Source organism: Oncorhynchus mykiss, chromosome 9, assembly GCF_013265735.2.
Source record: "Oncorhynchus mykiss isolate Arlee chromosome 9, USDA_OmykA_1.1, whole genome shotgun sequence".
Classification (NCBI taxonomy): Eukaryota; Metazoa; Chordata; class Actinopteri; order Salmoniformes; family Salmonidae; genus Oncorhynchus; species Oncorhynchus mykiss.
In genome coordinates, this window is record NC_048573.1 from 260,892 (window position 1) to 287,876 (window position 26,985).

Below are 26,985 nucleotides of genomic sequence, written 5' to 3' on the forward strand. Positions count from 1 at the left end.
AAAGTGGTCACCTAGCAACAGGCTGTTGTTTAGCCGTGATCACCTAGCAACAAGCTGTTGTTTAGCTGTGATCACCTAGCAAGAGGCTGTTGTTTAGCTGTGTTTTTGTAGTGATCACCAAGCAAAATGCTTTTGTTTAGTTGTGTTTTTGTTGTGATCACCAAGCAAGAGGCAGTTGTTTAGCTGTGATCACCTAGCAACAGGCTGTTGTTTCGCAGTGTTTTGTAGTGATCACCAAGCAAGGGGCTGGTGTTTAGCTGTGATCACCTAGCAACATGCTGTTGTTTAGCTGTGATCACCTAGCAACAGGCTGTTGTTTAGCACTGTTTTTGTAGTGATCACCAAGCAAGAGGCTGTTGTTTAGCTGTGATCACCTAGCAACAGGCTGTTGTTTAGCTGTGATAACCTAGCCAGAGGCTTTTATTTAGCTGTGTTTTTGTAGTGAACACCTAGCAACATGCTGTTGTTTAGCAGTGTTTTTGTAGTGATCACCAAGCAAGAGTGTTGTTTTGTTGTGATCACCTAGCAACAGGCTGTTGTTTAGCTGTGATCACCTAGCAACAGGCTGTTCCTTAGCTGTGATCACCTAGCAAGAGGCTGTTATTTAGCTGTGTTTTTGTAGTGATCACCAAGCAAGAGGCTGTTGTTTAGCTGCGATCACCTAGCAACAGACTGTTTCTTAGCTGTGATCACCTAGCAACATGCTGTTGTTTAGCTATGTTTTTGTAGTGATCACTAAGCAAGAGGTTGTTGTTTAGCTGTGATCATCTAGCAACAGGCTGTTGTTTAGCTGTGATTACCTAATAACAGGCTGTTGTTTAGCTGTGATTCCTAGCAAGAGGCTGTTGTTTAGCTGTGATCATCTAGAAAGAGGCTGTTCTTTAGCTTTGATCACCTAGCAAGAGGCTATGGTTTAGCTGTTATCACCAAGCAAGAGGCTGTTGTTTAGCTGTGAACACCTAGCAAGAGGCTGTTGTTTAGCTGTGATCACCTAGCAAGAGGCTGTTGTTTAGCAGTGTTTTTGTAGAGATCACCAAGCAAGAGGCTGTTGTTTAGCTGTGATCACCTAGCAACAGACTGTTGTTTAGCTGTGATCACCAAGCAACATGCCATTGTTTAGCTTTGATCACCGAGCAAGAGGCTGTTGTTTAGCTGTGATCACCTAGCAACATGCTGTTGTTTAGCTGTGATCACCTAGCAACGGGCTGTTGATTAGCACTGTTTTTGTAGTGATCACCAAGCAAGAGGCTGTTGTTTAGCTGTGATCACCTAGTAACGGGCTGTTGTTTAGCAGTGTTTTTGTAGTGATCACCAAGCAAGAGACTGTTGTTTTGTTGTGATCACCTAGCAACAGGCTGTTGTTTAGCTGTGATCACCTAGCAACAGGCTGTTCCTTAGCTGTGATCACCTAGCAAGAGGCTGTTATTTAGCTGTGTTTTTGTAGTGATCACCAAGCAAGAGGCTGTTGTTTAGCTGCGATCACCTAGCAACAGACTGTTTCTTAGCTGTGATCACCTAGCAAGAGGCTGTTGTTTAGCAGTGTTTTTGTAGAGATCACCAAGCAAGAGGCTGTTGTTTAGCTGTGATCACCTAGCAACAGACTGTTGTTTAGCTGTGATCACCAAGCAACATGCCATTGTTTAGCTTTGATCACCTAGCAAGAGGCTGTTGTTTAGCAGTGTTTTTGTAGTGATCACCTAGCAACAGACTGTTGTTTAGCTGTGATCACCAAGCAACATGCCATTGTTTACCTTTGATCACCTAGCAAGAGGCTGTTGTTTAGCTGTGTTTTTGTAGTGATCACCTAGCAACATGCTGTTGTTTAGCTGTGTTTTTGTAGTGATCACCAAGCAATAGGCTGTTGTTTTGCTGTGATCACCTAGCAACAGGCTGTTGTTTAGCTGTGATCACCTAGCAACAGGCTGTTTCTTAGCTGTGATCACCTAGCAAGAGGCTGTTATTTAGCTGTGTTTTTGTAGTGATCACTAAGCAAGAGGTTGTTGTTTAGCTGTGATCATCTAGCAAAAGGCTGTTGTTTAGCTGTGATCACCTAGCAACAGGCTGTTGTTTAGCTGTGATTCCTAGCGAGAGTCTGTTGTTTAGCTGTGATCACCTAGCAAGAGGCTGTTCTTTAGCTTTGATCACCTAGCAAGAGGCTGTGGTTTAGCTGTTATCACCAAGCAAGAGGCTGTTTTCTTTAGCTGTGAACACCTAGCAAGAGGCTGTTGTTTAGCTGTGATCACCTAGCAACAGACTGTTGTTTAGCTGTGATCACCAAGCAAAAGGCCAGTGTTTAGCTTTGATCACCTAGCAAGAGACAGTTGTTTAGCTGTGATCACCTAGCAAGAGGCTGTGGTTGAGCTGTGATCACCTAGCAACAGACTGTTGTTTAGCTGTGATCACCTAGCAAGAGGCTGTTGTTTAGCTGTTTTTGTAGTGATCATCAAGAGAGAGGATGTCGTTTAGCTGTGATCACCAAGCAACAGGCCATTGTTTAGTTTTGATCACCTAGCAACAAGCTGTTGTTTAGCTGTGATCACCTAGCAACAGGCTGTTGTTTAGCACTTTTTTTTTTAGTGATCACCAAGCAAGAAGCTGTTGTTTAGCTGTGTTTTTGTAGTGATCACCAAGCAAGAGGCTGTTGTTTAGCTGTGATCACCTAGCAAGAGACTGTTGTTTAGCAGTGTTTTTGTAGTGATCACCAAGCAAGAGGCTGTTGTTTAGCTGTGATCACCTAGCAAGAGGCTGTGGTTGAGCTGTGATCACCTAGCAACAGGCTGTTGTTTAGCTGTGATCACCTAGCAAGGGGCTATTATTTAGCTGTGTTTTTGTAGGGATCACCTAGCAACATGCTGTTGTTTAGCTGTGTTTTTGTAGTGATCACCAAGCAAGAGGCTGTTGTTTAGCTGTGATCACCTAGCAAGAGACTGTTGTTTAGCAGTGTTTTTGTAGTGATCACCAAGCAAGAGGCTGTTGTTTTGCTGTGATCACCTAGCAACAGGCTGTTGTTTAGCTGTGATCACCTAGCAACAGGCTGTTTCTTAGCTGTGATCACCTAGCAAGAGGCTGTTATTTAGCTGTGTTTTTGTAGTGATCACTAAGCAAGAGGTTGTTGTTTAGCTCTTATCATCTAGCAACAGGCTGTTGTTTAGCCGTGATCACCTAGCAACAAGCTGTTGTTTAGCTGTGATCACCTAGCAAGAGGCTGTTGTTTAGCTGTGTTTTTGTAGTGATCACCAAGCAAAATGCTGTTGTTTAGTTGTGTTTTTGTTGTGATCACCAAGCAAGAGGCTGTTGTTTAGCTGTGATCACCAAGCAACAGGCTGTTGTTTCGCAGTGTTTTTGTAGTGATCACCAAGCAAGGGGCTGGTGTTTAGCTGTGATCACCTAGCAACAGGCTGTTGTTTAGCTGTGATCACCTAGCAACATGCTGTTTTTTTGCCGTGATCACCTAGAGACAGGCTGTTGTTTAGCACTGTTTTTGTAGTGATCACCAAGCAAGAGGCTGTTGTTTTGCTGTGATCACCTAGCAACAGGCTGTTGTTTAGCTGTGATCACCTAGCAACAGGCTGTTTCTTAGCTGTGATCACCTAGCAAGAGGCTGTTATTTAGCTGTGTTTTTGTAGTGATCACTAAGCAAGAGGTTGTTGTTTAGCTGTGATCATCTAACAACAGGCTGTTGTTTAGCCGTGATCACCTAGCAACAAGCTGTTGTTTAGCTGTGATCACCTAGCAAGAGGCTGTTGTTTAGCTGTGTTTTTGTAGTGATCACCAAGCAAAATGCTGTTGTTTAGTTGTGTTTTTGTTGTGATCACCAAGCAAGAGGCTGTTGTTTAGCTGTGATCACCTAGCAACAGGCTGTTGTTTCGCAGTGTTTTTGTAGTGATCACCAAGCAAGGGGCTGGTGTTTAGATGTGATCACCTAGCAACAGGCTGTTGTTTAGCTGTGATCACCAAGCAACATGCTGTTGTTTAGCTGTGATCACCTAGAGACAGGCTGTTGTTTAGCACTGTTTTTGTAGTGATCACCAAGCAAGAGGCTGTTGTTTAGCTGTGATCACCTAGCAACAGGCTGGTGTTTTGCTGTGATCACCTAGCAACAGGCTGTTTCTTAGCTGTGATCACCTAGCAAGATGCTGTTATTTAGCTGTGTTTTTGTAGTGATCACTAAGCAAGAGGTTGTTGTTTAGCTGTGATCATCTAGCAACATGCTGTTGTTTCGCTGTGATCACTTAGCAACAGGCTGTTGTTTAGCTGTGATTCCTAGCAAGAGGCTGTTGTTTAGCTGTGATCACCTAGCAAGAGGCTGTTCTTTAGCTTTGATCACCTAGCAAGAGGCTGTGGTTTAGCTGTTATCACCAAGCAAGAGGCTGTTGTTTAGCTGTGAACACCTAGCAAGAAGCTGTTGTTTAGCTGTGATCACCTAGCAACACACTGTTGTTTAGCTGTGATCACCAAGCAACAGGCCATTGTTTAGCTTTGATCACCTAGCAAGAGGCTGTTCTTTAGCTTTGATCACCTAGCAAGAGGCTGTGGTTTAGCTGTTATCGCCAAGCAAGAGGCTGTTGTTTAGCTGTGAACACCTAGCAAGAGGCTGTTGTTTAGCTGTGATCACCTAGCAAGAGGCTGTTGTTTAGCTGTGATCACCAAGCAACAGGCCATTGTTTAGCTTTGATCACCTAGCAAGAGACAGTTGTTTAGCTGTGATCACCTAGCAAGAGGCTGTGGTTGAGCTGTGATCACCTAGCAACAGACTGTTGTTTAGCTGTGATCACCTAGCAAGAGGCTGTTGTTTAGCTGTTTTTGTAGTGATCATCAAGAGAGAGGATGTCGTTTAGCTGTGATCACCAAGCAACAGGCCATTGTTTAGCTTTGATCACCTAGCAACAAGCTGTTGTTTAGCTGTGATCACCTAGCAAGAGGCTGTTGTTTAGCTGTGTTTTTGTAGTGATCACCAAGCAAAATGCTGTTGTTTAGTTGTGTTTTTGTTGTGATCACCAATGCAAGAGGCTGTTGTTTAGCTGTGATCACCTATCAACAGGCTGTTGTTTCGCAGTGTTTTTGTAGTGATCACCAAGCAAGGGGCTGGTGTTTAGCTGTGATCACCTAGCAACATGCTGATGTTTAGCTGTGATCACCTAGCAACAGACTGTTGTTTAACTGTGATCACCAAGCAAGAGGCTGTTGTTTAGCTGTGTTTTTGTTGTGATCACCAAGCAAGAAGTTGTTGTTTAGCTGTGATCACCTAGCAACAGGCTGTTGTTTAGCAGTTTTTTTGAAAGTGATCACCTAGCAACAGGCTGTTGTTTAACTGTGTTTTTGTAGTGATCACCAAGCAACGGACTGTCGTTTAGCTGTGATCACCAAGCTAGAGGCTTTTTTATTTATTTAGCTGTGATCACCTAGCAACAGGCTGTTGTTTAGCTGTGTTTTTGTAGTGATCACCAAGCAAAATACTGTTGTTTAGTTGTGTTTTTGTAGTGATCACCAAGCAAGAGGCTGTTGTTTAGCTGCGATCACCAAGCAAGAGGCTGTTGTTTAGCTGTGATCACCTAGCAGGAGGCTGTTGTTTAGCTGTGTTTTTGTAGTGATCACCAAGCAAAATACTGTTGTTTAGTTGTGTTTTTGTAGTGATCACCAAGCAAGAGGCTGTTGTTTAGCTGTGATCACCTAGCAACAGGCTGTTGTTTCACAGTGTTTTTGTAGTGATCACCAAGCAAGGGGCTGATGTTTAGTGGTGATCACCTAAAAACACACTCTTTTTTAGCTGTGATCACCCAGCAACATGCTGATGTTTAGCTGTGATCACCTATCAACAGGCTGTTGTTTACCTGCTATCACCTAGCAAGAGGCTGTTGTTTAGCTTTGATAACCTAGCAACAGGCTGTGTTTGAGCTGTGATCACCTAGCAACAGACTGTTGTTTAACTGTGATCACCAAGCAAGAGGCTGTTGTTTAGCTGTGTTTTTGTAGTGATCACCAAGCAAGAGGCTGTTGTTTAGCTGTGATCACCTAGCAACAGGCTTTTGTTTTGCATTGTTTTTGTAGTGATCACCAAGCAAGGGGCTGGTGTTTAGCTGTGATCACCTAGCAACAGGCTGTTGTTTAGCTGTGATCACCTAGCAACATGCTGATGTTTAGCTGTGATCACCTAGCAACAGGCTGTTGTTTAGCTGTGATCACCTAGCAAGAGGCTGTTGTTTAGCTGTGATCACCTAGCAACAGGCTGTTGTTTAGCAGTGTTTTTGTAGTGATCACCAAGCAAGAGGCTGTTGTTTAGCTGTGATCACCTAGCAACAGGCTGTTGTTTAGCTGTGATCACCTAGCAACAAGCTGTTGTTTAGCTGTGATCACCTAGCAAGAGGCTGTTGTTTAGCTGTGATCACCTAGCAACAGATTGTTGTTTAGCTGTGATCACCAAGCAACAGGCCATTGTTTAGCTTTGATCACCTAGCAAGAGACAGTTGTTTAGCTGTGATCACCTAGCAAGAGGCTGTGGTTGAGCTGTGATCACCTAGCAACAGACTGTTGTTTAGCTGTGATCACCTAGCAAGAGGCTGTTGTTTAGCTGTTTTTGTAGTGATCATCAAGAGAGAGGATGTCGTTTAGCTGTGATCACCAAGCAACAGGCCATTGTTTAGCTTTGATCACCTAGCAACAAGCTGTTGTTTAGCTGTGATCACCTAGCAAGAGGCTGTTGTTTAGCTGTGTTTTTGTAGTGATCACCAAGCAAAATGCTGTTGTTTAGTTGTGTTTTTGTTGTGATCACCAATGCAAGGGGCTGGTGTTTAGCTGTGATCACCTAGCAACATGCTGATGTTTAGCTGTGATCACCTAGCAACAGACTGTTGTTTAACTGTGATCGCCAAGCAAGAGGCTGTTGTTTAGTTGTGTTTTTGTTGTGATCACCAAGCAAGAAGTTGTTGTTTAGCTGTGATCACCTAGCAACAGGATGTTGTTTAGCAGTTTTTTAAAGTGATCACCTAGCAACAGGCTGTTGTTTAACTGTGTTTTTGTAGTGATCACCAAGCAACGGACTGTCGTTTAGCTGTGATCACCAAGCTAGAGGCTTTTTTTATTTATTTAGCTGTGATCACCTAGCAACAGGCTGTTGTTTAGCTGCGATCACCAAGCAAGAGGCTGTTGTTTAGCTGTGATCACCTAGCAGGAGGCTGTTGTTTAGCTGTGTTTTTGTAGTGATCACCAAGCAAAATACTGTTGTTTAGTTGTGTTTTTGTAGTGATCACCAAGCAAGAGGCTGTTGTTTAGCTGTGATCACCTAGCAACAGGCTGTTGTTTCACAGTGTTTTTGTAGTGATCACCAAGCAAGGGGCTGATGTTTAGTGGTGATCACCTAAAAACACACTCTTTTTTAGCTGTGATCACCCAGCAACATGCTGATGTTTAGCTGTGATCACCTAGCAAGAGGCTGTTGTTTACCTGCTATCACCTAGCAAGAGGCTGTTGTTTAGCTTTGATAACCTAGCAACAGGCTGTGTTTGAGCTGTGATCACCTAGCAACAGACTGTTGTTTAACTGTGATCACCAAGCAAGAGGCTGTTGTTTAGCTGTGTTTTTGTTGTGATCACCAAGCAAGAAGTTGTTGTTTAGCTGTGATCACCTAGCAACAGGCTGTTGTTTAGCAGTTTTTTTGAAAGTGATCACCTAGCAACAGGCTGTTGTTTAACTGTGTTTTTGTAGTGATCACCAAGCAACGGACTGTCGTTTAGCTGTGATCACCAAGCTAGAGGCTTTTTTATTTATTTAGCTGTGATCACCTAGCAACAGGCTGTTGTTTAGCTGCGATCACCAAGCAAGAGGCTGTTGTTTAGCTGTGATCACCTAGCAGGAGGCTGTTGTTTAGCTGTGTTTTTGTAGTGATCACCAAGCAAAATACTGTTGTTTAGTTGTGTTTTTGTAGTGATCACCAAGCAAGAGGCTGTTGTTTAGCTGTGATCACCTAGCAACAGGCTGTTGTTTCACAGTGTTTTTGTAGTGATCACCAAGCAAGGGGCTGATGTTTAGTGGTGATCACCTAAAAACACACTCTTTTTTAGCTGTGATCACCCAGCAACATGCTGATGTTTAGCTGTGATCACCTATCAACAGGCTGTTGTTTACCTGCTATCACCTAGCAAGAGGCTGTTGTTTAGCTTTGATAACCTAGCAACAGGCTGTGTTTGAGCTGTGATCACCTAGCAACAGACTGTTGTTTAACTGTGATCACCAAGCAAGAGGCTGTTGTTTAGCTGTGTTTTTGTAGTGATCACCAAGCAAGAGGCTGTTGTTTAGCTGTGATCACCTAGCAACAGGCTTTTGTTTTGCATTGTTTTTGTAGTGATCACCAAGCAAGGGGCTGGTGTTTAGCTGTGATCACCTAGCAACAGGCTGTTGTTTAGCTGTGATCACCTAGCAACATGCTGATGTTTAGCTGTGATCACCTAGCAACAGGCTGTTGTTTAGCTGTGATCACCTAGCAAGAGGCTGTTGTTTAGCTGTGATCACCTAGCAACAGGCTGTTGTTTAGCAGTGTTTTTGTAGTGATCACCAAGCAAGAGGCTGTTGTTTAGCTGTGATCACCTAGCAACAGGCTGTTGTTTAGCTGTGATCACCTAGCAACAAGCTGTTGTTTAGCTGTGATCACCTAGCAAGAGGCTGTTGTTTAGCTGTGATCACCTAGCAACAGATTGTTGTTTAGCTGTGATCACCAAGCAACAGGCCATTGTTTAGCTTTGATCACCTAGCAAGAGACAGTTGTTTAGCTGTGATCACCTAGCAAGAGGCTGTGGTTGAGCTGTGATCACCTAGCAACAGACTGTTGTTTAGCTGTGATCACCTAGCAAGAGGCTGTTGTTTAGCTGTTTTTGTAGTGATCATCAAGAGAAAGGATGTCGTTTAGCTGTGATCACCAAGCAACAGGCCATTGTTTAGCTTTGATCACCTAGCAACAAGCTGTTGTTTAGCTGTGATCACCTAGCAAGAGGCTGTTGTTTAGCTGTGTTTTTGTAGTGATCACCAAGCAAAATGCTGTTGTTTAGTTGTGTTTTTGTTGTGATCACCAATGCAAGGGGCTGGTGTTTAGCTGTGATCACCTAGCAACATGCTGATGTTTAGCTGTGATCACCTAGCAACAGACTGTTGTTTAACTGTGATCACCAAGCAAGAGGCTGTTGTTTAGTTGTGTTTTTGTTGTGATCACCAAGCAAGAAGTTGTTGTTTAGCTGTGATCACCTAGCAACAGGCTGTTGTTTAGCAGTTTTTTAAAGTGATCACCTAGCAACAGGCTGTTGTTTAACTGTGTTTTTGTAGTGATCACCAAGCAACGGACTGTCGTTTAGCTGTGATCACCAAGCTAGAGGCTTTTTTTATTTATTTAGCTGTGATCACCTAGCAACAGGCTGTTGTTTAGCTGCGATCACCAAGCAAGAGGCTGTTGTTTAGCTGTGATCACCTAGCAGGAGGCTGTTGTTTAGCTGTGTTTTTGTAGTGATCACCAAGCAAAATACTGTTGTTTAGTTGTGTTTTTGTAGTGATCACCAAGCAAGAGGCTGTTGTTTAGCTGTGATCACCTAGCAACAGGCTGTTGTTTCACAGTGTTTTTGTAGTGATCACCAAGCAAGGGGCTGATGTTTAGTGGTGATCACCTAAAAACACACTCTTTTTTAGCTGTGATCACCCAGCAACATGCTGATGTTTAGCTGTGATCACCTAGCAACAGGCTGTTGTTTACCTGCTATCACCTAGCAAGAGGCTGTTGTTTAGCTTTGATAACCTAGCAACAGGCTGTGTTTGAGCTGTGATCACCTAGCAACAGACTGTTGTTTAACTGTGATCACCAAGCAAGAGGCTGTTGTTTAGCTGTGTTTTTGTAGTGATCACCAAGCAAGAGGCTGTTGTTTAGCTGTGATCACCTAGCAACAGGCTTTTGTTTTGCATTGTTTTTGTAGTGATCACCAAGCAAGGGGCTGGTGTTTAGCTGTGATCACCTAGCAACAGGCTGTTGTTTAGCTGTGATCACCTAGCAACATGCTGATGTTTAGCTGTGATCACCTAGCAACAGGCTGTTGTTTAGCTGTGATCACCTAGCAAGAGGCTGTTGTTTAGCTGTGATCACCTAGCAACAGGCTGTTGTTTAGCAGTGTTTTTGTAGTGATCACCAAGCAAGAGGCTGTTGTTTAGCTGTGATCACCTAGCAACAGGCTGTTGTTTAGCTGTGATCACCTAGCAACAAGCTGTTGTTTAGCTGTGATCACCTAGCAAGAGGCTGTTATTTAGCTGTGTTTTTGTAGTGATCACCAAGCAAGAGGCTGTTATTTAGCTGTGTAAGTTTGGAGTGATCACCAAGCAACACGTGATGTTAGAGTTAGAAAAACAAATACCCTCTGGATTCATGTAAATAATCATCATATCATTCTGACAGTTAACCTTAGGTGACTTTGTAGTTAACATTTCATTAAGAATTTTTTGGGGAAACCCTTTTCATCCACTGTACCATTATGCTTTTTATTAGCATCATCGCTAAGGGCTACACAAAGGTTAGACGTGCGCACCGCACACACAGACGGGGGAAGCCTTGTTGCCTCTTCAGGAAGTTGTTGGATCACTGATGCCTTCTGTTCATGTTTTATGATAAATCTCTCCCTCCTCCCTGTAAAGAAATTAGACCGCAACCATCCACAGCGTACACAATCTGTATCAGGAGGTGGGACTATCAGCAGACTGTGTTTTCCTGTTCATCGCGTTGTGAGACTCACTTAGATTATTAATTTGAAGATACAGCAGTAGTAATACAAGGATATAACATCTATAGAAGAGACGGGAATGCTTATGGGGGAGTTGTTGCTGTATATTCAGAGTCATATCTCTGTAATGTTTATAGGGGAGGAGTTACTCTATATATTCAGAGCCATATCCCTGTAATGTTTATAGGGGAGGTGTTGCTGTATATAATCACACCTCTATAGGGGAGGTGTTGTTGTATATATTCAGAGCCATATCCCTGTAATGTTTATAGGGGAGGTGTTGTATATATTCAGAGCCATATCCCTGTAATGTTTATAGGGGAGGTGTTGCTGTATATTCAGAGCCATATCCCTGTAATGTTTATGGGGGAAGTGTTGCTGTATATATTCAGAGTCATATCCCTGTAATGTTTATAGGGGAGGTGTTGTGTATATATTCAGAACCATATCCCTGTAATGCTTATAGGGGAGGTGATGCTGTATATATTCAGAGCCATATCCCTGTAATGTTTATAGGGGAGGTGTTGTATATATTCAGAGTCATATCCCTGTAATGTTTATAGGGGAGGTGTTGTATATAGTCAGAGCCATATCCCTGTAATGTTTATAGGGGAGGTGTTGTATATAGTCAGAGCCATATCCCTGTAATGTTTATAGGGGAGGTGTTGTATATATTCAGAGTCATATCCCTGTAATGTTTATAGGGGAGGTGTTGTATATATTCAGAGCCATATTCCCTGTAATGCTTAGAGAAGATCTTAAGTGTTATTGAAGTGTTGTGGTTGCATGTTCACTTGGCACATCTAAAGCCTTTTCTTTTGGAGTGTTGCTATAGTTACCACCAAGTGGTAACAGTCAGTGTCTAAATAACAGTCCATTAGTGTGGGAGAGGTGGAAAATGACAAACTTCCTGGCATTGATTGAAAGCTACTGAGGATGGTAGCTGACTCTATAGCCACTTCTATCTGTCATATCTTTAATCTGAGCCAAGAGGAAGGTTTTTGTCCTCAGGCCTGGAGGGAAGCCAAAGTCATTCTTCTACCCAAGAGTGGTAAAGCGGCCTTTACTGGTTCTAACAGCAGACCTATATATAAGCTTGCTGCCAGCTCTTAGTAAACTGTTGGAAATGTTTGACCAAATACAATGCTATTTCTCTGTAAACAAATTAACAGACTTTCAGCATGCTTATAGAGAAGGGCCCTCAACATGTACTGCATTGACACAAATGACTGATGATTGGTTAAAATAAACTGATAATAAGAAGATTGTGGGAGCTGTACTGTTAGATTTCAGTACAGCCTTTGATATTATTGACCATAACCTGTTGTTGAGAAAACTTGTGTTATGGCTTTTCAACCTCTGCCATATCGTGTTTTCCGAGCTATTTATCTAATAGAACTCAAAGAGTTTTCTTTAATGGAAGCTTCTCAAATGTCAAACATGTAAAGTGTGGTGTACCGCAGGGCAGCTCCCTGGGCCCTCTACTCTTTTCTATTTTTTACCAATGACCTGCCACTGGCATTAAACAAAGCATGTGTGTCCATGTATGCTGATGATTCAACCCTACACGCATCAGCAACCACAGCTAATGAAGTCACTGAAACCCTTAACAAAGAGTTGCAGTCTGTTTTGGAATGGGTGGCCAGTAATAAACTGGTCCTGAATTACTTGGCGTTACCTTAGATTGTAAATTGTCATTGTCAAAACATACACTGCCATTCAAAAGTTCGGGGTCACTAAGAAATTTCCTTGTTTTTGAATGAAAAGCTACTTTTTTTTGGTCCATTAAAATAACATCAAATTGATCAGATATACAGTGTAGACATTGTTAATGTTGTAAATTACTTTTGTTGCTGGAAATGGCTGATTTTTAATGGAATATCTACATAGGCGTGCAGAGGCCCATTATCAGCAACCATCACTCCTGTGTTCCAATGGCACGTTGTGTTAGCTAATCCAAGTTTAACATTTTAAAAGGCTAATTGATCATTAGAAAACCCTTTTGCAATTATGTTAGCACAGCTGAAAACTGTTCTGATTAAAGAAGCAATAAAACTGACCTTCTTCAGACTAGTTGAGTATCTGGAGCATCAGCATTTGTGGGTTCGATTACAGGCTCAAACTGGCAAGAAACAAAGACCTTTCTTCTGAAACTCGTCAGTCTATTCTGGTTCTGAGAAATGATGGCTATTCCATGCAAGAAATTTCCAAGAAACTGAAGATCTCGTACAACTCTGTGTACAACTCCCTTCACAGAACAGCGCAAACGGGCTCTAACCAGAATAGAAAAAGGAGTGGGAGGCCCCGGTGCACAACTGAGCAAGAGGACAAGTACATTAGAGTGTCTAGTTTGAGAAACAGACGCCTCACAAGTCCTCAACTGGCAGCTTCATTAAATAGTACCCGCAAAACACCAGTCTCAACGTCAACAGTGAAGAGGCGACTCCGGGATGCTGGCCTTCTAGGCCGAGTTGCAATGAAAAAGCCATATCTCAGACTGGCCAATAAAAAAGATTAAGATGTACAAAAGAACACAGACACTGGACAGAGGAAGAATGTATAGAAGTGTTATGGACAGACGAATCTAAGTTTGAGGGGTTTGGATCACAAACAAGAACATTTGTGAGACGCAGAAAAAATGAAAAGATGCTGGAGGAGTGCTTGACGCCATCTGTCAAGCATGGTGGAGGCAATGTGATGGTCTGGGGGTGCTTTGGGGATGGTAAAGTGGGAGATTTGTTCAGGGTAAAAGGGATCTTGAAGAAGGAAGGCTATCACTCCATTTTGCAACGCCATGCCATACCCTGTGGACGCCGCTTAATTATGAGCCAATTTCCTCCTACAACAGGACAATGACCCAAAGCACAGCTCCAAACTATGCAAGAACTATTTAGGGAAGAAGCAGTCAGCTGGTATTCTGTCTACAATGGAGTGGCCAGCACAGTCACCGGATTTCAACCCTATTGAGCTGTTGTGGAGCAGTTTGGCCGTATGGTACGTAAGAAGTGCCCATCAAGCCAATCCAACTTGTGGGAGGTGCTTCAGGAAGCATGGGGTGAAATCTCTTCAGATTACCTCAACACATTGACAACTGGTTTCATCAGACCAGAACATTTTGTCCTTTAGGTGCCTTTTGGCTCCAAGCGGGCTGTCATGTGTCTATTACTGAGTGGCTTCTATTTGGCCACTCTACCATAAAGGCAAATTAATTTAATTAAAACTTTTAAATGAGAAGTAGTGTAGGGAATATGAAGTGGAAAAATTAACCTGCTGAAAATGAGTCTGTAACCGGCTGATTAGCCAACACTAATGGAAAACACTGGTGTGTGTGTGTGTGTGTGTGTTTTAAAGCCCTTTACCAGGCTATAATATAAGATGGTATGACTAACAAAGTGTGTGTGTGTGTGTGTGTGTGTGTGTGTGTGTGTGTGTGTGTGTGTGTGTGTGTGTGTGTGTGTGTGTGTGTGTGTGTGTGTGTAGCCTACAACAACTCCCTGCAGGTCCAGAACAATGATGAGTGCCCCCCTGATAATTACTTCATCCAGGAGGACAGTGGAGAGGTGAGGAACATCTAACCTCTGACCCCTAACCTCATACCTGAACCAAGTTCCTTCGGTTAAACTATAGATGACAACAGTTGCTCTTTGTGTAGTCTTTGTTTGAATCTTCCTGTCCAGCGACAACATTTAACAACTACCTAGGGACAGCGCTCGATACAAACCGTATCGCAGAAGATCTGCGTTATAGTGTGATTGAAATTGAAATTCCTGAGTTCGTGTAGACTGCGTTCACAGTAAACACAGCATACGGGTTAGAGTTAACCTACCCCATTCACAGTAAACACAGTATATTGGTTAGGGTTGGGGTTAACCTACCCCATTCACAGTAAACACAGAATATTGGTTAGGGTTAACCTACCCCATTCACAGTAAACACACCATATTGGTTAGGGTTAACCTACCCCATTCACAGTAAACACAGCATATTGGTTAGGGTTAACCTACCTCTACCCCATTCACAGTAAACACAGCATATTGGTTAGGGTTAACCTACCCCATTCACAGTAAACACAGCATATTGGTTAGGGTTAATCTACCCCATTCACAGTAAACACAGCATATTGGTTAGGGTTAACCTACCCCATTCACAGTAAACACAGCATATTGGTTAGGGTTAACCTACCCCATTCACAGTAAACACAGCATATTGGTTAGGGTTAACCTACCCCATTCACAGTAAACACAGCATATTGGTAAGGGTTAACCTACCCCATTCACAGTAAACACAGCATATTGGTTAGGGTTAGGGTTAACCTACCCCATTCACAGTAAACACAGCATATTGGTTAGGGTTAACCTACCCCATTCACAGTAAACACAGCATATTGGTTAGGGTTAACCTACCCCATTCACAGTAAACACAGCATATTGGTAAGGGTTAACCTACCCCATTCACAGTAAACACAGCATATTGGTTAGGGTTAGGGTTAACCTACCCCATTCACAGTAAACACAGCATATTGGTTAGGGTTAACCTACCCCATTCACAGTAAACACAGCATATTGGTTAGGGTTAACCTACCCCATTCACAGTAAACACAGCATATTGGTTAGGGTTAACCTACCCCATTCACAGTAAACACAGCATATTGGTTAGGGTTAATCTACCCCATTCACAGTAAACACATCATATTGGTTAGGGTTAATCTACCCCATTCACAGTAAACACAGCATATTGGTTAGGGTTAACCTACCCCATTCACAGTAAACACAGCATATTGGTTAGGGTTAACCTACCCCATTCACAGTAAACACACCATATTGGTTAGGGTTAACCTACCCCATTCACAGTAAACACAGCATATTGGTAAGGGTTAACCTACCCCATTCACAGTAAACACAGCATATTGGTTAGGGTTAAGGTTAACCTACCCCATTCACAGTAAACACAGCATATTGGTTAGGGTTAACCTACCCCATTCACAGTAAACACACCATATTGGTTAGGGTTAACCTAACCCATTCACAGTAAACACAGCATATTGGTTAGGGTTAACCTACCCCATTCACAGTAAACACAGCATATTGGTTAGGGTTAACCTACCCCATTCACAGTAAACACAGCATATTGGTTAGGGTTAACCTACCCCATTCACAGTAAACACAGCATATTGGTAAGGGTTAACCTACCCCATTCACAGTAAACACAGCATATTGGTTAGGGTTAGGGTTAACCTACCCCATTCACAGTAAACACAGCATATTGGTTAGGGTTAACCTACCCCATTCACAGTAAACACAGCATATTGGTTAGGGTTAACCTACCCCATTCACAGTAAACACAGCATATTGGTTAGGGTTAACCTACCCCATTCACAGTAAACACAGCATATTGGTTAGGGTTAACCTACCCCATTCACAGTAAACACAGCATATGTCGGCTCACTCAGAAATTACCTTAAAATTTAAATCGAGCTATAACGCAGAACTATAACGCAGAACAAGGAAGAACTAGTTAGCTGGCTAAATCTGCAACATTTACAGTAAACACAGCATATTGGTTAGGGTTAACCTAACTACCCCTACTCAGGGAAGAACTAGCTAGCTGGATAAATCGACCTCTACCCAAGGAAGAACTAGCTTGCTGGCTAATTCTCCCCCGACCCAGGGAAGAACTAGCTAGCTGGCTAAATCTGCCACATTTACAGACATGTTGATTGATGTATCCTGTCAAATACACAATGCTCTAACCACTCGGCTACCTGCTGGTTACAGGCCCAACGCTCTAACCACTAGACAACCTGCTTGTTACTGAGCCGACGCTCTAACCACTAGACTACCTGCTGGTTACTGGCCCAACACTCTAACCACTAGGCTACCTGCTGGTTACTAGTTCAACACTCTAACCACTAGACAACCTGCTGGTTACTGAGCCGACGCTCTAACCACTCGACTACCTGCTGGTTACTGGCCCAACGCTCTAACCATTAGGCTACCTGCTGGTTACTGGCCCAACCCTCTAACCACTAGGCTACCTGCTGGTTACTGGCCCAACACTCTAACCACTAGGCTACCTGCTGGTAACTGCCCCAACGCTCTAACCACTAGACTACCTGCTGGTTACTGGCCCAATGCTCTAACCACTAGGCTACCTGCTGGTTACTGGCCCAACGCTCTAACCACTAGACTACCTGCTGGTTACTGGCCCAACGCTCTAACCAATAGACTACCTGCTGGTTACTGGCCCAACGCTCTAACCACTAGGCTACCTGCTGGTTACTGGCCCAATGCTCTAACCACTAGGCTACCTGCTGGTTACTGGCCCAACGCTCTAACCAATAGACTACCTGCTGGTTACTGGCCCAACGCTCTAACCACTAGGCTACCTGCTGGTTACTGGCCCAATGCTCTAACCACTAGACTACCTGCTGGTTACTGGCCAAACACTCTAACCACTGGCTCAACGCTCCAACCACTAGACTACCTGCTGGTTACTGGCCAAACACTCGAACCACTAGACTACCTGCTGGTTACTGGCCAAACACTCTAACCACTAGACTACCTGCTGGTTACTGGCCCAACACTCCAACCACTAGACTACCTGCTGGTTACTGGCCCAATGCTCTAACCACTAGACTACCTGCTGGTTACGAGTCCAACGCTCTAACTCTAACCACTCTAACTCTAACCACTCTAACCCTAACCACTCTAACCACTCTAACTCTAACCACCCTAACCACTCTATCTCTGACCACTCTAACCCTAACCACTCTAACCACTCTAACCACTCTAACCCTAACCACTCTAACCACTCTAACCGCTCTAACTCTAACCACTCTAACAACTCTAACCACACTAACCACTCTAACTCTAACCACCCTAACCACTCTAACCACTAATCACCCTCTAACCACTAATCACTCTAACCTCTAATCACCCTCACCCTCACCCTAACCATCCTAACCACCCTCACCATAACCACTCTAACTCTAACCACTCTAACTCTAACCACTCTAACTCTAACCACTCTAACCACCCTAACTCTAACCACTCTAACCACCCTAACCACCCTCACCCTAACCACTCTAACTCTAACCACCCTCACTCTAACCACTCTAACCACTCTTAACTCTAACCGCTCTAACCACTCTAACCACCCTAACTCTAACCACTCTAACCAACCGAACACTAACCACTCTAACTCTAACCACCCTAACCACTCTAACTCTAACCACCCTAACCACTCTAACTCTAACCACTCTAACTCTAACCACCCTAACCACACTAACTCTAACCACCCTAACCACTTTAACTCGAACCACTCTAACTCTAACCACTCTAACCACCCTAACCACTTTAACTCTAACCACTCTAACCACTCTAACTCTAACCACCCTAACTCTAACCACTCTAACTCTAACCACTCTAACCACTCTAATTCTAACCACTTTAACTCTAACCACCCTAACCACTCTAACTCTAACCACTTTAACTCTAACCACCCTAACCACTCTAACTCGCACCACCCTAACCACTCTAACCACCCTAACCACACTAACTCTAACCACCCTAACCACTCTAACTCTAACCACTCTAACTCTAACCATCCTAACCACTCTAACTCTCACCACCCTAACCACTCTAACCACCCTAACCACACTAACTCTAACCACCCTAACCACTTTAACTCTAACCACTCTAACCACTCTAACCACCCTAACCACATTAACTCTAACCACCCTAACCACTCTAACTCTAACCACTCTAACTCTAACCATCCTAACCACTCTAACTCTCACCACCCTAACCACTCTAACCACCCTAACCACTCTAACTCTCACCACCCTAACCACTCTAACCACTCTAACCACACTAACTCTAACCACCCTAACCACACTAACTCTAACCACCCTAACCACTCTAACTCTAACCACTCTAACTCTAACCATCCTAACCACTCTAACTCTCACCACCCTAACCACTCTAACCACCCTAACCACACTAACTCTAACCACCCTAACCACTTTAACTCTAACCACTCTAACCACTCTAACCACCCTAACCACATTAACTCTAACCACCCTAACCACTCTAACTCTAACCACTCTAACTCTAACCATCCTAACCACTCTAACTCTCACCACCCTAACCACTCTAACCACCCTAACCACTCTAACTCTCACCACCCTAACCACTCTAACCACTCTAACCACACTAACTCTAACCACCCTAACCACACTAACTCTAACCAGTCTAACCACTCTAACTCTAACCACCCTAACCGCTCTAACTCTAACCACCACTCTCACCACTCTAACTCTAAACACCCTAACCACCCTAACCACTCTAACCACCCTAACACTAACCACTCTAACCAACTTAACCACCCTCACCCTAACCACTCTAACTCTAACCAGCCTCACCCTAACCACTCTAACCACCCTAACACTAACCACCCTAACACTAACCACTCTAACCAACCTAACTCTAACCACTCTAACTCTAACCACCCTCACTCTAACCACCCTCACCCTAACCACCCTCACTCTAACCACCCTCACCCTAACCACCCTCAATCTAACCACCCTCACCCTAACCACTCTAACTCTAACCACCCTCACTCTAACCACCCTAACACTAACCACCCTAACCACTTTAACCACTCTAACTCTATCCACCCTAACCACTCTAACCACCCTAACCACTCTAACTCTAACCCCCTAACCACTCTAACCACCCTAACACTAACCACCCTAACACTAACCACCCTAACCACTCTAACACTAACCACTCTAAAAATAACCACCTTAACACTAACCACCCTAACCACTCTTACACTAACCACTCCAACCACCCTAACTCTAACCACTCTAACCACCCTCACTCTAACCACTCTAACCACCCTAACCACTCTAACTCTAACCACCCTAACTCCAACTACCCTAACCACTCTAACCACCCAAACCACTCTAACCACCCTAACACTAACCACTCTAACCAACTTAACCACCCTCACCCTAACCACTCTAACTCTAACCAGCCTCACCCTAACCACTCTAACCACCCTCACCCTAACCACCCTAACACTAACCACCCTAACACTAACCACTCCAACCAACCTAACTCTAACCACTCTAACTCTAACCACCCTCACTCTAACCACCCTCACCCTAACCACCCTCAATCTAACCACCCTCACCCTAACCACTCTAACTCTAACCACCCTCACTCTAACCACCCTAACACTAACCACCCTAACCACTTTAACCACCCTAAGTCTATCCACCCTAACCACTCTAACCACCCTAACCACTCTAACTCTAACCCCCTAACCACTCTAACCACCCTAACACTAACCACCCTAACACTAACCACCCTAACACTAACCACCCTAACCACCCTAACACTAACCACTCTAACACTAACCACCCTAACACTAACCACCCTAACACTAACCACCCTAACCACTTTAACCACCCTAACTCTATCCACCCTAACCACTCTAACCACCCTAACCACTCTAACCACCCTAACATTAACCACTCTAACTCTAACCACCCGAACCACTCTAACTCTAACCACCCTAACCACTCTAACCACCCTAACAATAACCACTCTAACTCTAACCACCCTAACCACTCTTACTACCCTAACCACTCTAACACTAACCACCCTGACCACTCTTACCACCCTAACTTTATCCACCCTAACCACTCTAACCACCCTAACCACTCTAACTCTAACCACCCTAACCACTCTAACCACCCTAACACTAACCACCCTAACACTAACCACTCTAACCACCCTAACCACTCTAACCACTATAACCACCCTAACACTAACCACCCTAACCACTTTAACCACCCTAACTCGATCCACCCTAACCACGCTAACTCTAACCACCCTAACCACTCTAACCACCCTAACCACCCGAACACTAACCACCCTAACACTAACCACCCTAACACTAACCACCCTAACCACTTTAACCACCCTACCTCTATCCACCCTAACCACTCTAACCACCCTAACTCTAACCACCCTAACCACTCTAACACTAACCACCCTAACACTAACCACCCTAACACTAACCACTCTAACCACCCTAACTCTAACCACTCTAACCACTCTAACTCTAACCACCCTAACCACTCTAACTCTAACCACCCTAACCACTCTAACTCTAACCACCCTAACCACTCTAACTCTAACCACCTAACCACTCTAACCACCCTAACACTAACCACCCTAACCACTTTAACCACCATAACTCGATCCACCCTAACCACTCTAACCACCCTAACCACTCTAACCACCCTAACCACCCGAACACTAACCACCCTAACACTAACCACCCTAACACTAACCACCCTAACTACTTTAACCACCCTAACTCTATCCACCCTAACCACTCTAACCACCCTAACCACTCTAACTCTAACCACCCTAACACTAACCACCCTAACCACTCTAACCACCCTAATTCTAACCACTCTAACTCTAACCACCCTAACCACTCTAACTCTAACCACCCTCACTAACCACTCTAACCACCCTCACCCTAACCACCCTAACACTAACCACTCTAACCACCCTAACACTAACCACTCCAACCACCCTAACCACTCTAACACTAACCACTCTAACCACCCTAACTCTTACCACCCTAACCACTCTAACTCTAAACACTCTAACTCTAACCACCCTAACCACACTAACTCTAACCAGTCTAACCACTCTAACCACCCTAGCTCTAACCACCCTAACCACACTAACTAACCACCCTAACCACTCTAACTCTAACCACCCTAACCACCCTAACCACTCTAACCACTTTAACTCTAACCACCATAACCACTTTAACTCTAACCACCCTAACCACTCTAACCACTTTAACCACCCTAACCACTCTAACCACTCTAACTCTAACCCCTCTAAACACTCTAACTCTAACCACTCTAACTCTACCACCCTAACTCTAACCACTCTAACCACTCTAACCACTTTATCTCTAACCACCCTAACCACTCTAACCACCCTAACTCTAACCACTCTAACTCTAACCACCCTAACTCTAACCACCCTAACTCTAACCACCCTAACTCTAACCACTCTAACTCTAACCACCCTAACTCTAACCACTCTAACTCTAACCACCCTAACTCTAACCACTCTAACTCTAACCACAATAACCACTCTAACTCTAACCACTCTAACCACTTTAACTCTAACCACCCTAACCACTCTAACCACCCTAACTCTAACCACCCTAACCACTCTAACCACCCTAACCACTCTAACCACCCTAACTCTAACCACCCTAACCACCCTAACACTAACCACCTTAACACTAACCACATTAACCACCCTAACCACTCTAACACTAACCACTCTAACCACCCTCATTCTAACCACCCTCACCATCCTCACTCTAACCATCCTCACTCTAACCACCCTAACACTAACCACCCTAACCACTCTAACCACCCTAACCACTCTAACCACCCTAACTCTAACCACCCTAACCACCCTAACACTAACCACCTTAACACTAACCACATTAACCACCCTAACCACTCTAACACTAACCACTCTAACCACCCTCATTCTAACCACCCTCACCATCCTCACTCTAACCATCCTCACTCTAACCACCCTAACACTAACCACCCTAACACTAACCACCCTAACCACCCTAACCACCCTAACACTAACCACCCTAACCACACTAACCACCCTTACACTAACCACCCTAACCACTCTAACCACCCTAATACTAACCACTCTAACCACTCTAACTCTAACCACCCTAACCACTCTAACTCTAACCACCCTCACCCTAACCACCCTAACTCTAACCACCCTAACCACCCTAACCACTCTAACTCTAACCACCCTAACCACCCGAACACTAAGCACCCTAACACTAACCACCCTAACACAGGGTGGTTAGAGTGGTTAGGGTGGATAGAGTTAGGGTGGTTACAGTAGTTAGGGTGGTTAACTACTTTAACCACCCTAACTCTATCCACCCTAACCACTCTAACCACCCTAATCACTCTAACCCTAACCACCCTAACCACTCTAACCACCCTAACACTAACCACCCTAACACTAACCACCCTAACCACCCTAACACTAACCACTCTAACCACCCTAACCACTCTAACCACCCTAATTCTAACCACTCTAACTCTAACCACTCTAACCACCCTAACCACTCTAACTCTAACCACCCTAACCACTCTAACTCTAACCACCCTAACCACTCTAACTCTAACCACCCTCACTAACCACTCTAACCACCCTCACCCTAACCACCCTAACACTAACCACTCTAACCACCCTAACACTAACCACCCTAACTCTTACCACCCTAGCCACCCTAACACTAACCACTCTTACCACCCTAACCACTCTAACACTAACCACTCTAAACACTCTAACTCTAACCACCCTAACCACACTAACTCTAACCAGTCTAACCACTCTAACCACCCTAGCTCTAACCACCCTAACCACACTAACTAATCACCCTAACCACTCTAACTCTAACCACCCTAACCACCCTAACCACTCTAACCACTTTAACTCTAACCACCATAACCACTTTAACTCTAACCACCCTAACCACTCTAACCACTTTAACCACCCTAACCACTCTAACCACTCTAACTCTAACCCCTCTAAACACTCTAACTCTAACCACTCTAACTCTAACCACCCTAACTCTATCCACTCTCACCACTCTAACTCTAACCACTCTAACCACTCTAACTCTAACCACTCTAACCACCCTAACTCTAACCACCCTAACTCTAACCACTCTAACTCTAACCACCCTAACCACTCTAACTCTAACCACCCTCACTAACCACTCTAACCACCCTCACCCTAACCACCCTAACACTAACCACTCTAACCACCCTAACACTAACCACCCTAACTCTTACCACCCTAGCCACCCTAACACTAACCACTCTTACCACCCTAACCACTCTAACACTAACCACTCTAAACACTCTGTAACTCTAACCACCCTAACCACACTAACTCTAACCAGTCTAACCACTCTAACCACCCTAGCTCTAACCACCCTAACCACACTAACTAATCACCCTAACCACTCTAACTCTAACCACCCTAACCACCCTAACCACTCTAACCACTTTAACTCTAACCACCATAACCACTTTAACTCTAACCACCCTAACCACTCTAACCACTTTAACCACCCTAACCACTCTAACCACTCTAACTCTAACCCCTCTAAACACTCTAACTCTAACCACTCTAACTCTAACCACCCTAACTCTATCCACTCTCACCACTCTAACTCTAACCACTCTAACCACTCTAACTCTAACCACTCTAACCACCCTAACTCTAACCACCCTAACTCTAACCACCCTAACTCTAACCACCCTAACTCTAACCACTCTAACTCTAACCACCCTAACTCTAACCACTCTAACTCTAACCACCCTAACTCTAACCACTCTAACTCTAACCACAATAACCACTCTAACTCTAACCACTTTAACTCTAACCACCCTAACCACTCTAACCACCCTAACTCTAACCACCCTAACCACTCTAACCACCCTAACCACCCTAACCACTCTAACCACCCTAACTCTAACCACTCTAACTCTAACCACCCTAACTCTAACCACTCTAACCACTCTAACTCTAACCACTCTAACTCTAACCACTCTAACCACTTTAACTCTAACCACCCTAACTCTAACCACTCTAACTCTAACCACCCTAACTCTAACCACCCTAACTCTAACCACTCTAACTCTAACCACCCTAACACTAACCACCCTAACACTAACCACATTAACCACCCTAACCACTCTAACACTAACCACTCTAACCACCCTCATTCTAACCACCCTCACCATCCTCACTCTAACCATCCTCACTCTAACCACCCTAACACTAACCACCCTAACACTAACCACCCTAACCACCCTAACACTAACCACCCTAACCACACTAACCACCCTTACACTAACCACCCTAACCACTCTAACCACCCTAATACTAACCACTCTAACCACTCTAACTCTAACCACCCTAACCACTCTAACTCTAACCACCCTCACCCTAACCACCCTAACTCTAACCACCCTAACCACCCTAACCACTCTAACTCTAACCACCCTAACCACCCGAACACTAAGCACCCTAACACTAACCACCCTAACACAGGGTGGTTAGAGTGGTTAGGGTGGATAGAGTTAGGGTGGTTACAGTAGTTAGGGTGGTTAACTACTTTAACCACCCTAACTCTATCCACCCTAACCACTCTAACCACCCTAATCACTCTAACCCTAACCACCCTAACCACTCTAACCACCCTAACACTAACCACCCTAACACTAACCACCCTAACCACCCTAACACTAACCACTCTAACCACCCTAACCACTCTAACCACCCTAATTCTAACCACTCTAACTCTAACCACTCTAACCACCCTAACCACTCTAACTCTAACCACCCTAACCACTCTAACTCTAACCACCCTAACCACTCTAACTCTAACCACCCTCACTAACCACTCTAACCACCCTCACCCTAACCACCCTAACACTAACCACTCTAACCACCCTAACACTAACCACCCTAACTCTTACCACCCTAGCCACCCTAACACTAACCACTCTTACCACCCTAACCACTCTAACACTAACCACTCTAAACACTCTAACTCTAACCACCCTAACCACACTAACTCTAACCAGTCTAACCACTCTAACCACCCTAGCTCTAACCACCCTAACCACACTAACTAATCACCCTAACCACTCTAACTCTAACCACCCTAACCACCCTAACCACTCTAACCACTTTAACTCTAACCACCATAACCACTTTAACTCTAACCACCCTAACCACTCTAACCACTTTAACCACCCTAACCACTCTAACCACTCTAACTCTAACCCCTCTAAACACTCTAACTCTAACCACTCTAACTCTAACCACCCTAACTCTATCCACTCTCACCACTCTAACTCTAACCACTCTAACCACTCTAACTCTAACCACTCTAACCACCCTAACTCTAACCACCCTAACTCTAACCACCCTAACTCTAACCACCCTAACTCTAACCACTCTAACTCTAACCACCCTAACTCTAACCACTCTAACTCTAACCACCCTAACTCTAACCACTCTAACTCTAACCACAATAACCACTCTAACTCTAACCACTTTAACTCTAACCACCCTAACCACTCTAACCACCCTAACTCTAACCACCCTAACCACTCTAACCACCCTAACCACCCTAACCACTCTAACCACCCTAACTCTAACCACTCTAACTCTAACCACCCTAACTCTAACCACTCTAACCACTCTAACTCTAACCACTCTAACTCTAACCACTCTAACCACTTTAACTCTAACCACCCTAACTCTAACCACTCTAACTCTAACCACCCTAACTCTAACCACCCTAACTCTAACCACTCTAACTCTAACCACCCTAACACTAACCACCCTAACACTAACCACATTAACCACCCTAACCACTCTAACACTAACCACTCTAACCACCCTCATTCTAACCACCCTCACCATCCTCACTCTAACCATCCTCACTCTAACCACCCTAACACTAACCACCCTAACACTAACCACCCTAACCACCCTAACACTAACCACCCTAACACTAACCACCCTAACCACACTAACCACCCTTACACTAACCACCCTAACCACCCTAATACTAACCACCCTAACCACTCTAACTCTAACCACCCTCACCCTAACCACCCTAACCACTCTAACCACCCTCACCACCCTAACTCTAACCACCCTAACCACCCTAACACTAACCACTCTAACCATCCTAACCACTCTAACTTTAACGACCCTAACCACCCTAACCATTCTAACTCTAACCACCCTAACCACTCTAACCACCCTAACCCCTCTAGCCACCCTAACCCCTCTAACCACCCTAACCACTCTAACTCTAACCACCCTAACCACTCTAACTCTAACCACCCTAACCACTCTAACTCTAACCCCCCTAACCACCCGAATATAACATATATTGTATAGAATAATATGATGTTCAATCCTAGGTGAGGAACAACCCTAAGCGTTCGTGTCAGTTTAATCGTTCCACTCTAGAGGAGTGTTCTGGGATCACAGACCGGACCTACGGTTACCAGAAGGGACAACCCTGTGTTCTCATCAAACTGAACCGGGTAAAC

General features: G+C 44.2%; 1 protein-coding gene across 1 annotated transcript in view; it reads left to right on the plus strand.

The window, feature by feature from the left end:
- Positions 1-26,985, plus strand: part of atp1b2a (ATPase Na+/K+ transporting subunit beta 2a) — a 124,437-nt gene that overhangs the window by 89,565 nt on the left and 7,887 nt on the right. The window contains exons 4-5 of the mRNA XM_036986989.1: positions 14,223-14,302; positions 26,854-26,979. Of these exons, the coding sequence (XP_036842884.1) occupies positions 14,223-14,302; positions 26,854-26,979 (206 nt within the window). The remainder of the gene's footprint in view (positions 1-14,222; positions 14,303-26,853; positions 26,980-26,985) is intronic.